Below are 11,788 nucleotides of genomic sequence, written 5' to 3' on the forward strand. Positions count from 1 at the left end.
GGCGGTAGGGAAGAGACAGAAATCTTTAATAAATAAATAAATAAATAAATAAATAAATAAATAAAAATTAAAATAAAAAAAGAAAAAAAAGAATGAAAACCGGGTGAAGACTGATTTCATCAACCTGGATCAGACATTGGGAGTCTAATTCCAAGTGGCTCACTGTTGACAAATTTAAAACACAGTACAATTTTGGAAAAGTTTTCTGGACAACAATCAGTCCGATTCCAGGCATACAATAAGATTTAAAGTGTGACTACATACAACCTCTTTTACAAAGTATATGTGACCATGAGTGCAGGTTCTATAGCTAAATGACCTTGAATCTAGTGTGGTCTCTGATCAATAACATAGAAGTCAGCAGTCCGTAAAGTACTTGTGACATCTTCCCTAAAGATGGGTAATGGTAAAGGAAGGGAAGAACCTGGGATAATCATTCTGGGGAATTAGGCTGAGACTGCCTCTACAGCAAAATGGTCACCATGTAATGAAAAACCACCGCTCTCAGCTTTCTTGATGGAACACAGGTGTGTGACTTCTACCTTCTCCATTGAGGAGACACTCCTGCATGATTAACATCCTTGCATCTCTTAGTGCTTCTCTGTATGAGGACCTTTGAGCCTCCAACAGATAAGTCCATTCTATCAATTCTTGATGGATCGTCAACAACTTAGCCATATGGGTATGACAATGAATTGAGGATTAATACCCTTTCTTATGATTCGCAAATGAGCATTTAATTTTGCTTTACTTTCTGCTTTTGCATAATAGAAAAATCCTTCCTTCAAGATGTAGACAATTTTGCTTTTCTCATATATTAAATAATCCAACCAATGTTGCTTAACTTAATCTCACTTCCACCAATACACTCAGTCCCAAGGTTGCTTTGAAATGAGAACTGGGCTCTATGGCTGGCTCTATCCATTTCTGTTGTTTCTTAGTGAAGTAAATGGAAGGTTGATACAGAAAAAACCAAAGCCATACAACTTGCCCCCTCCCCCCACACACACTTTCCTTAAAGACATCTTGTAAGTCAATATTATTCTTCCTTCCCACCTTTCCTACTTCTCCATTTCCTGAGAGTTCAGCTCATTTGGGAGAAGTAAAATTTGAGAAAAAAGCATGGCTACAGTTACCAGATTTGTAGAGAAAGCAGAATGTCATATTGATGGGAGTAAGGGCTATGACAGATGTAGAGATAGCAGACGTAGAGAAATGGTTGTCTTGCAGCATTTTGTGTTGTTTTTCCATACTAGGCCTGGAACACTCAGGGGACTATACATGTTGAGCAAGTATTCTACTTTGGAGCCACACCTCTTGATATGGACCATTACTTGGAAAACACTTAAAAATTAGTTTCAGTTTTGTAGGATCCTGAAACACCAAAATCTCACAAAAAAATAGTCTCACAGTTCAGAATATGACATCTAAGAATCAATTCAGAAATTTGTGAGCATAAGTTGAATGCTTCTTCTTTAAAGGTACCTATTGGTGTTTCTGAAGGCTGATCCACTACTCTGACACCAAAAAAAGCCATTTCAACACTGAACCCGTGTTAAATTAAAGTGTGATATATTTTAAATTAAAGATCTCTCTAGCTTTTCCTTAATTTTAGACTTCTTATGCATTTATTAGAAATAAAACTGGACTTCCTAGTCTGGAATACATTTTTTATGATGAAAATTTGATTTGGATTACCTTTGGAAGACTGTATTTGGAAATAACTAATAGCAGGCAGAGTGATTTCCTTAAAAAGAAAAATGAGGAGACTGGAGAAATTTGTGCTGCTCGTCCAGAAGACGTCAGTTTAGTTCCTAGTATCCACACTGGGTGATTCACAACTGCCAGTAACTCCACCTCTAGCTATCTGACACCCTTTTCTGGCCTCTACCTCCAGCTTCACACATCTGCACATACACTAAAGGATATGCATATAATTATTTTTAAAGTAACTAAACTTATTCCTCAAGGTTATTTATGTAAGATTCAGTTGTCTATGTATATGGTCTTTCTACCATTTTCAGACTTTATCATTAAGGAAACATTTTAGAATGTCCATTTCTTAGGAAATTGGTTTTTGGTACCTCCACATTTTGTTTCAAAAATATTGCCTGGCTTAACTTCTGAATTCCTCTCCCAAAACAGTACTGAAATTGAGACATGGGGTCAACCGTACTTAGTCTCCTCACTGTTTTTTTTTCTTAATATGTCAATTTTAATAGGATTTCTTCTAAATTTTCACAAATGGGGAGAGATGGCTGAGAGCTTAAGACCACTTGTTGCTATGCTGGAGGACAACAATATGGTTCCCAGCAGCCATTTCAGGTAGCTTTCAATCACCTATCCCTTTAGTTCTAGAGGAGTCTGATACCCCTTTCTGGGTTCTGTTGAAATCTGTAGATAAATAATACAAATACATACACACACAAATGAATATTAAATAAAAATAATTCTTAAGAGAATTATAATGAATGCTAATCATAATATTTGAACATGAGAATTAGTCTACTTTTCCCACATTGAAGGTAACATTTGAAAAAAAATTGTAAACATAAATTTTTGACAGTCATATGAATACTTTAAAGTAATCTGGCATTTTCATATGTTCTATCTTAAATTCTACAAAATAAGATTAATTTACAAATTTTGTTTTTTTTTCACATTTTTAAACAGTTTTATTCCAATATTTCATGTGGTAGCTGGGGATATAGAGTATTTGCCTAACATTTATGAAGGGCTGGATATGTTCCTTAATTCTACATACAACTGATCATGATAGTGTATACCCACAATCCAAGCATTTGGAATGGAGAGCAGGTAGATCAATTCAAGGTTATCCCTGAATATTTCATGAGTTCAAGGCAACCCTTGATAACATGAGGCCTTGCATGAAAAAAAAAATAAACTTGAATTAGAAGTTTAAAAATATAAAATAAAACTGTAATGCAATAATCTTTTTGTACACCATGAAGAAATGTCACTTGGATTGGTCATTCAGTTGGTTAGGGATGTTTGTTATTGTTTAGGAAGGTAGGTTATAAATTATTATTGGTCATAGTCAAGAAGAAAAGCTGAGAAAAGGGGATTAAATTCAGTGATCTTATCCTGAGAAGAAAAAGGTGTGATATAGAAATAACATGATAAAAAGTTAGATTATTGAGTCTAATTTTAAATGAAAAACCAACTATTAGTCTTAAATATTTTACATTGGTATGGATTTTTATATATAGATACAAATTTAATTTTATTTTTGTTATACTGTGTATATGATTCTACTCTTGTTTAAGAAATTTTTATATATTGATACAAATTTAAGCTTTTTTTAGAACATACTGTACATACATCTATACTGTTGTTTAAGGTATTCTACCTATGTAACTCACTTAACAATGTAATGTGAATTTCTAGTCCTTGAAAGTTAATGTTACAAACTATTCAGATAATAAAGAAATACAAGTTATCAGTCACTTATAATAATCAATTTATAGTCATTTTAGGTATCTTTTCAAGGTCAAGCAGAGACATATTTTAGATAGACAGATGGTCTTCAAATACTTCAAAGACCTGCTGAATGTATAATTTAATTAAAGCCACAAGTCAAAAAGTAAATTAATACAAATTTGCTAGTTTAAGTTATAAGAGATAGTTAGAAATGAGCCTAAGCTATCAGCCTGGCTTTCATAATAAGTCTCCATGTCATGATTTGGAAGCTCCCAGAAATGACAAATAAAGACTCCCTACAGTAAATACTTCATATCAATATTACTAATACATAAAGCTTACATTTTTTGGTGATATTTGCAGTATTTTGGCCCTAGTGTTGCCAACTCTCACAAGTGGCTCAGAGCTGAGGACAAGGCCAGAATCCTCGCTTGAAGCAGTCATAGCAGGAGTGAGGGGGGCAAGGAGCCATAGATGATGATGAAGTTCTCACTAAGGGGGAAAATAAGCACAATACCCATGTGATTCTGTTAAATTCCCTGGGTGTAGTTAGACTTTCATTAGCCTGCCTGTTCCCAACTAATAACATGGAGACTTATTACGAAGTATGAAAGCTTGGTTGAAGCTTAGACTTGTTCTCAACTATCTCTTAAAACTCAAATTAACATGTTTATATTAATCTATATTCTGGCAGTAGCTTGTTATCTCCACCATACTGTACAACCTGCTTCCTCTGCATCTCACTGGTGAGTTTCTCACTCTTAGATTCCTGCCTTGAATTTCTCTCTCTGCCCAAAAGTACTTTCTATCCTCTCCTGCCTAGCTACTGGCTGTTCAGCTCTCTGTTAAACCAATCAGAAAATGTCTTTGGCAGATCCGTTAAAAGAGTTACATCTTCACAGTGTACAAAAGTATTATCCCACAACATTTCTCCCTCTTTGTCCAAATAAAAAGGAAAGGTTTCAATTCTAACAGAGTAAAACTATATAAAATATGAACAATTATCAGGTAAAAAATTATGTTCATAATGTCCAACCCATTTGTATTTGGCAAATTTAGAGAAAGTACTCTATTATCTATCCTATCTTGGTGAGTCCAAATTTTTAAGCCCAAATCACTTTCTCTCATAACTTTTAGGACCAATATAAAATATATTTTTATACCTTAAAACATTTTTTCTCAGATAAACAACTTAAGTTTTTATGTTTCTTAATATTTATAAACTTTACATCTCTTTTGTAAGTTTCTTTTCTGAATTTGGTAACAAGAAAAACTGTAAAACTATAGCTATTTATTCTTCAACACCATCAGAGAACTAGAATGATGAAAATATTATTTGATTAAACAGGAAATGCAGAGAAAGCAACTTCAAAATCATATAAATGACAGAAACATCTGGCTTCTTGGACAGTCACCCAAGTTTTTTCTGCAATCATGAGGCATCCATCTTTGGTCTATATGCCTCGAAAATCTAACTAACATTTTGTAAAGCAGGAATTTTTAAGGACCAGCCTACTTTCTCTTGGCAGTTGACTTCTTTGTGTCCTGGTTGTCCAATTTTTAAAGGATACTGTCATCAGTCAAGGCAAAGGCAGTTTCTTGCCTAGGGGCCAGCTTTTCCTCATTTAAAGAAAACTCCATATGGAGGTTCTCTGATGCCCACATTTTCTCTTAAGTAGATTGGTGCTGTGAGGAACAGACGTATTTCACTGTCATGAAAAGCCTTTTGTTATGAAAACATTTTAAGTGTCATATTCTGTAGATGTCTGAAGTGTTTAAAAAAACTTATCTATCTAAAATATATCATACTTAATCTTGAAAACATACCTAACATAACTGCATGTTTGATTATTATAGATGTTTAACTACTAACCACCATTTCTTAATTATCTTAAATAGTTTATACTATCTTTCAAGGACTATAACTTATATTTTAAATAAGCTACATAGGTACAATACGTTAAACAAGAATAGAAGCATACATACACACACACACACACATATATATAACAAAAATAACTTTGAATTTATATCAACATACAAAAACTCTGCACAAATGTAAAATATTAGTTGATTTTTAGTTTAAAATTACTTTTAATAAACTACCTTTTAATCCTAGCATTCTTATACCCCCCCCCTGATTTTTTCACTACATAGGAGAGAAAGAAGAATAGAGGAACAAAAAAGAAAAAAAAAATTAATCTAACCTCCTATGTTTAGTTTCCTATCTGGCCAAAACCAATAACCACTTGCAACTAATCTCTTTAAATATGACAAATATCAATAACCCACCAAATGACCAAAACCCACCCCTTGCAAAAGTGGACAAACATTCTCAAAATTACTTTATATCATTTGGGGGTGATGACATTGATAAGGGACCCTGAAAAAGTTGAAATATTTATCAAATCCTGGAAGAGTTAGCTGTATCATTTGTTGTCCAGACTTTGTGTAATGGGAAAGTTCAGAGCTAAACAGAAATTATAACTGGGGAAGACTGTAAGACTGAACCTTCTCAGCTAATCCCTTTGAACTTGTTCTGTATGCAGATTTTTGAATAAACTGCAACAGAGGCATTCTAAGAGGTTGGATCAACTAGCCTACTTGTCTTCATTGGTGTGTGTTCATTTATTTTTTTTTTCTGAAAACAAACTTTTAAAGGTAACATACATATCTGCATTAGCACAAGTATGCACTAACAGTGTGCATAAAATAGCTGAAGATGATTCTCTGTTCTATGTTTGAGCAGGTAAAATGCATCTGTCAAGTTTAAGGCTGCTTGAGTTGCATAATCACACTGTGATATAAATCTTCATCCATGCCACATGAAAGGATACCATGTAAAAATAAGTTATGAGGACTTTGCACCCAACAAGACTTATCAGACTCATCCAATCTCAGAGATTTTTGCATGTCAAGGGATCAGCATAAATATCGCCTGCCTTGTAGTTTTTCTTAATTTCCTCCTTCATGTCTGCAGCCATGATTTTCAGGTGGTCTTGTCTTGTCAGATATAATCTTTATTATTTTTTAAGAAATCCATAGCTTTTTGTTTCCTGTGAAAACAAAGTCATAACTTCTCTCCCAGTGCAGTACATATCTCAACTTCCATTCTGAAGTTAAGATGTTATTAATATATATAGGCTGAATTAATGTAGTAGTTTTCCACAATCCAATGTCTATAAGCACCTGTTGCTTTTTAGTCATTAGCATTTATAAAATTCAAAATCAATAAAGCACTTTACAGGATTCAGATGGCTTGTGTTATGGTGTTTCTTATTACATTCTTCTTATTATATCTTATTCTTAATCTATTCATATTACTTTACAATCTTTTTAAATACCTCACTTTACTGTTTTTAAACTATTTTTTTCTATGATTGTCTATGCCCATTTTTTTTTCTTTCCTCATCACATAAACACGTTCTCAAGCATACTTTACCTGTTTTAGATGTTTCATTCTTTACTTGTTTTAGATGTTTTTCTCAGTCTGGATCGGGTGTTCTGCATGCTGTGGCTCAGGAATATGTTGCAAAGTCCTTCCAGGTATCTGCATGCTCCTTTTGCGGCTCAGCTTAGAACACAGTGCTGACTGCTGGCTCTGCCTCCCTTAGGACTGTGAGAGCCTACCTAGCCTTCTGCCCACAGTCACAGGCCAGGAACTTCATTAACTGCCCCAACTCTGGGGAGTTACAGGCCATGAGGTGGCAAATATTTCCACCTATTCCCTTGCCAGATAGTTGGCTTTTTGTTTGGATATACGGTCTCCAAGGAGCGTGACAACTACAGTCAGGTATTCTTTGGACTGCAAGTTCCAAAATAATGACACAGAGATTTATTATTAAGTATAAAAGCTTAGCCTTAGCTTAGGCCTGTTCCCAACTACCTCTTAAAACTCTCTATTTAGCCAAATTCTCCTTGACTACATCTAGAAGCCTCCACAGCATAAATCCTTTTGATTATTTGAGCATATCAACCAAATTCATTTGCTATTCAAAATAGGCAATTGAAACAGAAATTATTATGAAGGCTTAAATATGAGCTGAGTCAATTCGGAGGAAATATTTGAGCAGAGAGCATCAGTTTATGCTTGCTCAGTATCTTGCTGCAACTAAGCAGTACATTTGAGATTTTAAGTTCACCTTCACATACATTATATGCATTTATATAGGGAAACATCAGATGAAATGGTGCAGTTGCAGTGGCCACAGCCATGTCTATGTCATAGTTGTTAAATGTCAAGCATTCTCACGAGACACGACTTTAAAATTTTAAAAGTCTTAAATTCAAAGAGTTTACAATTACAATTCATTTATGTTTGTATGTGTTTATGTGCGTGGAAGCCAAAAGTCAGTATTGGCTGCATCCTCTGTCACTTCTACACCATGGATTATTTTAGAAAGGCTCTTTTACTAAGCCTGAGGCTCATGGACTGGCTAGAATGACTGCAAGGAGCTTGTGGTATCCACCTATGCCTGCACAAAGGACCCAGGATCACAGATGCAAGCTACGACACCCTTTTTTTTTTTTTTTTTTTTTTTTTTTTTTTTTTTTTTTTTTTACTTAGCTGGGGTAACTAAACTCATAAACATGCTCTTCATAAAATATATACTCACAAAAGAAATTAATAAATCAATGAGTTAAGTTGTATTAGAAGTGTTAGTGAAATCAGTAACATGTATTTTTTCTATTAAAGAGGAAGTTAGAAGATTTGAGATCTGAGTGGGAGGCTGTAAACCATTTACTTCGGGAGCTGAAGACAAAGCAGCCTGATCGTGTCCCTGGACTGCCCACTATTGGAGCCTGTAAGTACATTGTGTCCCACGATTTCACTTTTGCTTTAGCTGTTTGCTCAAAACCATGGCTATGAGATTATCTCTGACTGAAAAGGAAAATTGGTTTCTGAATCTGCAGAAAGAAGTAAACATTTATTTTATATTTTATGCAAAAGGTCTTTGCGTGGGTCCCTCAGACACTGAGATGTTTACAGGCTGTATTTTCTGAAGATCTAATTTCAATGAAAAAAGAGGTCATGTAAGAAAAAACCATAATGGTTTTAAAAGATACTTTAGCTTGTTCCTTAAGAGCATCAAAGCTGGCTGGCTTTGTGGAACCATACAAAATTGCCAGGAGAGGACCTCTCCTTTGTATTTCTGATTCTTTGGAGGCAGAGGATTTATGGGATTAGTTTTTAATTAAAGCTGAAGGTGATTCTTCATAAGGAAACTCAACAAACCACCACGTCCCTAGCATCAAGTTGAAGGTGTAATGACACAGATGTAATGAAAAAGATGTGCAAGACTTGTAGGGTTTTATTTGTGTTTGTTTGTTTGTTTTTGCTTTTGCATGGTGCACCGAAATTATTATATCAAGGTTCTAGTGAATAAATTATGTCATTTTATTTTTTTTCACGAACTCTAACTTTTGGTTATCTCTGTAAAAATGCAATTCTTTATTGGTGTTTGTTTTCCAGAAGTTATTGGTATGTTCCATAGTCTGTGATTTTGTGAAGATAATGTGTTGAATGATATTTTTTATCAAATTGTGAAAATTAAGGGTTTATATTTCTACATAAGGTATTCTGAATCTTACAGGAATAATCAAAGCCAGGGAACAATAAAAAACCTGTTTAATATGCTGTGTTCCTAAATGGTATGATGGGGTTTCTAACTGGAAATACATTTAAAGAAAGTTTTGGTTTATAAGAACATATATAGCTAATCTATTTAATTAATGTATATGGATCAACTTCTGCGTATTGGACATCAGACAAAGTGCTGAGAATTTTCCATAAAATAAGTTAGTCTCTCATTTTATAAAGCATAGTCAATCTGGAAGAGAAAGATGAAAAGCTAATGAAAAGAAAATGCATTATCTCAATTATAAGTGCTATGAGAAAGAGATAGTCTCCCAATTCATGCCAAATGGTTTAGGACAGACAGGCAGAAAGTCAAGCCCTTGCCCTAGCCCCTTCAAACCTATCTACATTTTAATAGTCTCTCCAGTTGTCCCAGCAGACACTACAGTATGCTAAACATAGTTTCAGAGAAAATGAAAAGGTAAGAAAATTGGGAAGCGAGCGGCGATGGGGCCATTGTTTTCTGAAGTGTAGCTTGGCAAGCTAGTCTGCCTGAAAACATCAGAATGGTGATGTGACACAGTGAACATTGTCTGTGAATGGACAGAAATCATGATGGGGGGACACAAAGTCACAGCTGCCACACCAAGTAAGGTACGAGAATGGAAGTGGGTGGTAATCACAAAGGACATTGAGCCTGTAGGAGAGGCTCCACAAAGAACAAGAAAGAGCATGGAAGCAAGCCAGTATTGTCAGGCACCTGCTCCGTGTATTTTCCCCCTCAGTGAGAACTTCATCACCATCTAAGGCTCCTTGCCCCCCTCACTCCTGCTATGACTGCTTCATGCGAGGATTCTGGCCTTGTCCTCAGCTCTGAGCCACTCGTGAGAGTTGGCAGCACTAGGGCCAAAGTTGGAGAAGTGAGAGAGGAGCATTCTCTAAAAGGGGATTTTAATCTCCTTCAGCAAACTGACAAAAACTGGGCATAAAGTCAGCATACTAAACACACAAAGGCTGGGTGAAAAGTATCAACAGGGAATCAGAATGTGCTTTTATTCCAAGACAGCTTTTCTCGTGTTGTAGTTTACTCATCAGAATGAAGAATTGTTTGTATTCTTGGCTTTGTGACACATAGTCATTTCATCTAAACTGCACTATTAAAAATATAATTGAAAATATGATTTGATTATATGATTATTATTCCCTAGACTATTTTACAATACAGCAGGGTTTATAACTTGTGGTGATGGGTTCCCAAAACCCCCTCTTGCATGAATAGCTTCCTTCACACTTGGGTTTCTATCCGCAAAATGATTGTAAAGTAAATAGGATAATGCACAACATTTTTACAGGTAAGAAACTCATGGCATAGAAGGAATATTGCTAGATGAAGGACACACAGCTACAAAACAAGAGAGATCAGATTCTAAACCAATTACATCAATTGGCGTTTTGTTTTGTTACTGTGTCTTACACTATCTTTCTGTCTCCCAACACAGTGGAGATTCTAAAACAAAGACAGCAAGCAAGTAGTTAATGCTAGATTAATGCAGTCTTAGATTTCTAGGGGGATAATAGCGACCTGTATTGTGTCTTGAAATCAGTTTGCTCTGAATTTCTTAGAAACCTGGAATGCTGAGCGTGGCATAATCATTGAAATTGTCATCTGGATGAATATTTTTCTTTTACATGTGTGGAGACTGGGGTTCAAATTGGCTTTTGATTCGATTTGATTTGATTTTTTTTCTCAAAGTAGCCTTTTAAAAACACTAAAGCAAGCTTCCCTGTGGCTATTGACTTCCATTATATAATATGATGCAGTGGTCTTGTCTAAGCTGTAAAAATTGTTCAAATTCACAAGATAAATGGGCATGCTCTCAACAAGTGTTTGAGTGTTTGATATGCTTTGATGATCCTATACATCTGGGTGTCTCAATTACCTCTTATTGCATAAACTATCCCAAAATGTGGTGACCTAACGCAATGATTGCTTACTTACTTTTGATTTTGTGACTCTCCATTTTGTACTGTGACCAACTGGATGGTTATTGTGATTATTCCGCCCAGTATAATCTATATGAATGCAATTATTTGGTATCTGATGAGCTAGAAGATTCAAAACTGTTTCTTTGCATGTTTGAGAGGTGACTGTTCACTAGAGGTCCTCACTACTACATACATCCTTTTATCCTCTGGTAGGTGAGACTCTAGTAGGCATACATACATCCACTCATCTGGCTTTATTCTGTCATGCTCTTAAAACTGTCTTCTAAGATGAGGAGGGTGGAAGCTTAAAGATCTCAGGATGACTAAACTTTGGCATTTATATATTATTTCCACTATTCTCTATTTGACAGTGCAACTGGATGGCGGGGCACCTTCGGGGAGGGTAACCTGGTATATGACTGATGATTGAAGCCAGGGATTTTCAAGTCCAGTTCTTAGGATCCTTCGAGGACTGTTTAGCAGCAAGAGTGGGCTAGAATAAGGAAGCAGGCTCATATTAGACAACTTTCTGGGTTTTTGCTTTTGCTTTTGTTTTTAAAACGCTTGATACAATTAACTTTAAAGAAAGATAGGTTGAACACTCAGTGGAATTCATCTGGTTCGTTTTCAGTTTTTTCAAGTAGGCCCCAGAGAAATTTCTTTTTTCTTTCTTTCTTTTCTTTCTTTCTTTCTTTCTTTCTTTCTTTCTTTCTTTCTTTCTTTCTCTCTCTCTCTCTCTCTCTCTCTCTCTCTCTCTCTCTCTCTCTTTCTTTCTTTCTTTCT

General features: G+C 35.2%; 1 protein-coding gene across 3 annotated transcripts in view; it reads left to right on the forward strand.

Annotated features, from left to right (window-relative positions):
- Positions 1-11,788, forward strand: part of Dmd (dystrophin) — a 1,091,134-nt gene that overhangs the window by 392,504 nt on the left and 686,842 nt on the right. For all 3 annotated transcript variants that reach the window (XM_050128228.1, XM_050128226.1, XM_050128227.1), the window contains exon 7: positions 8,138-8,246. In XM_050128228.1, coding sequence (XP_049984185.1) covers positions 8,138-8,246 — 109 coding nt within the window. The remainder of the gene's footprint in view (positions 1-8,137; positions 8,247-11,788) is intronic.

Source organism: Alexandromys fortis, unplaced genomic scaffold (genome assembly GCF_014885135.2).
Source record: "Alexandromys fortis isolate MF-2015 unplaced genomic scaffold, M_Fortis_MF-2015_v1.1 scaffold_265, whole genome shotgun sequence".
Taxonomy (NCBI): domain Eukaryota; kingdom Metazoa; phylum Chordata; class Mammalia; order Rodentia; family Cricetidae; genus Alexandromys; species Alexandromys fortis.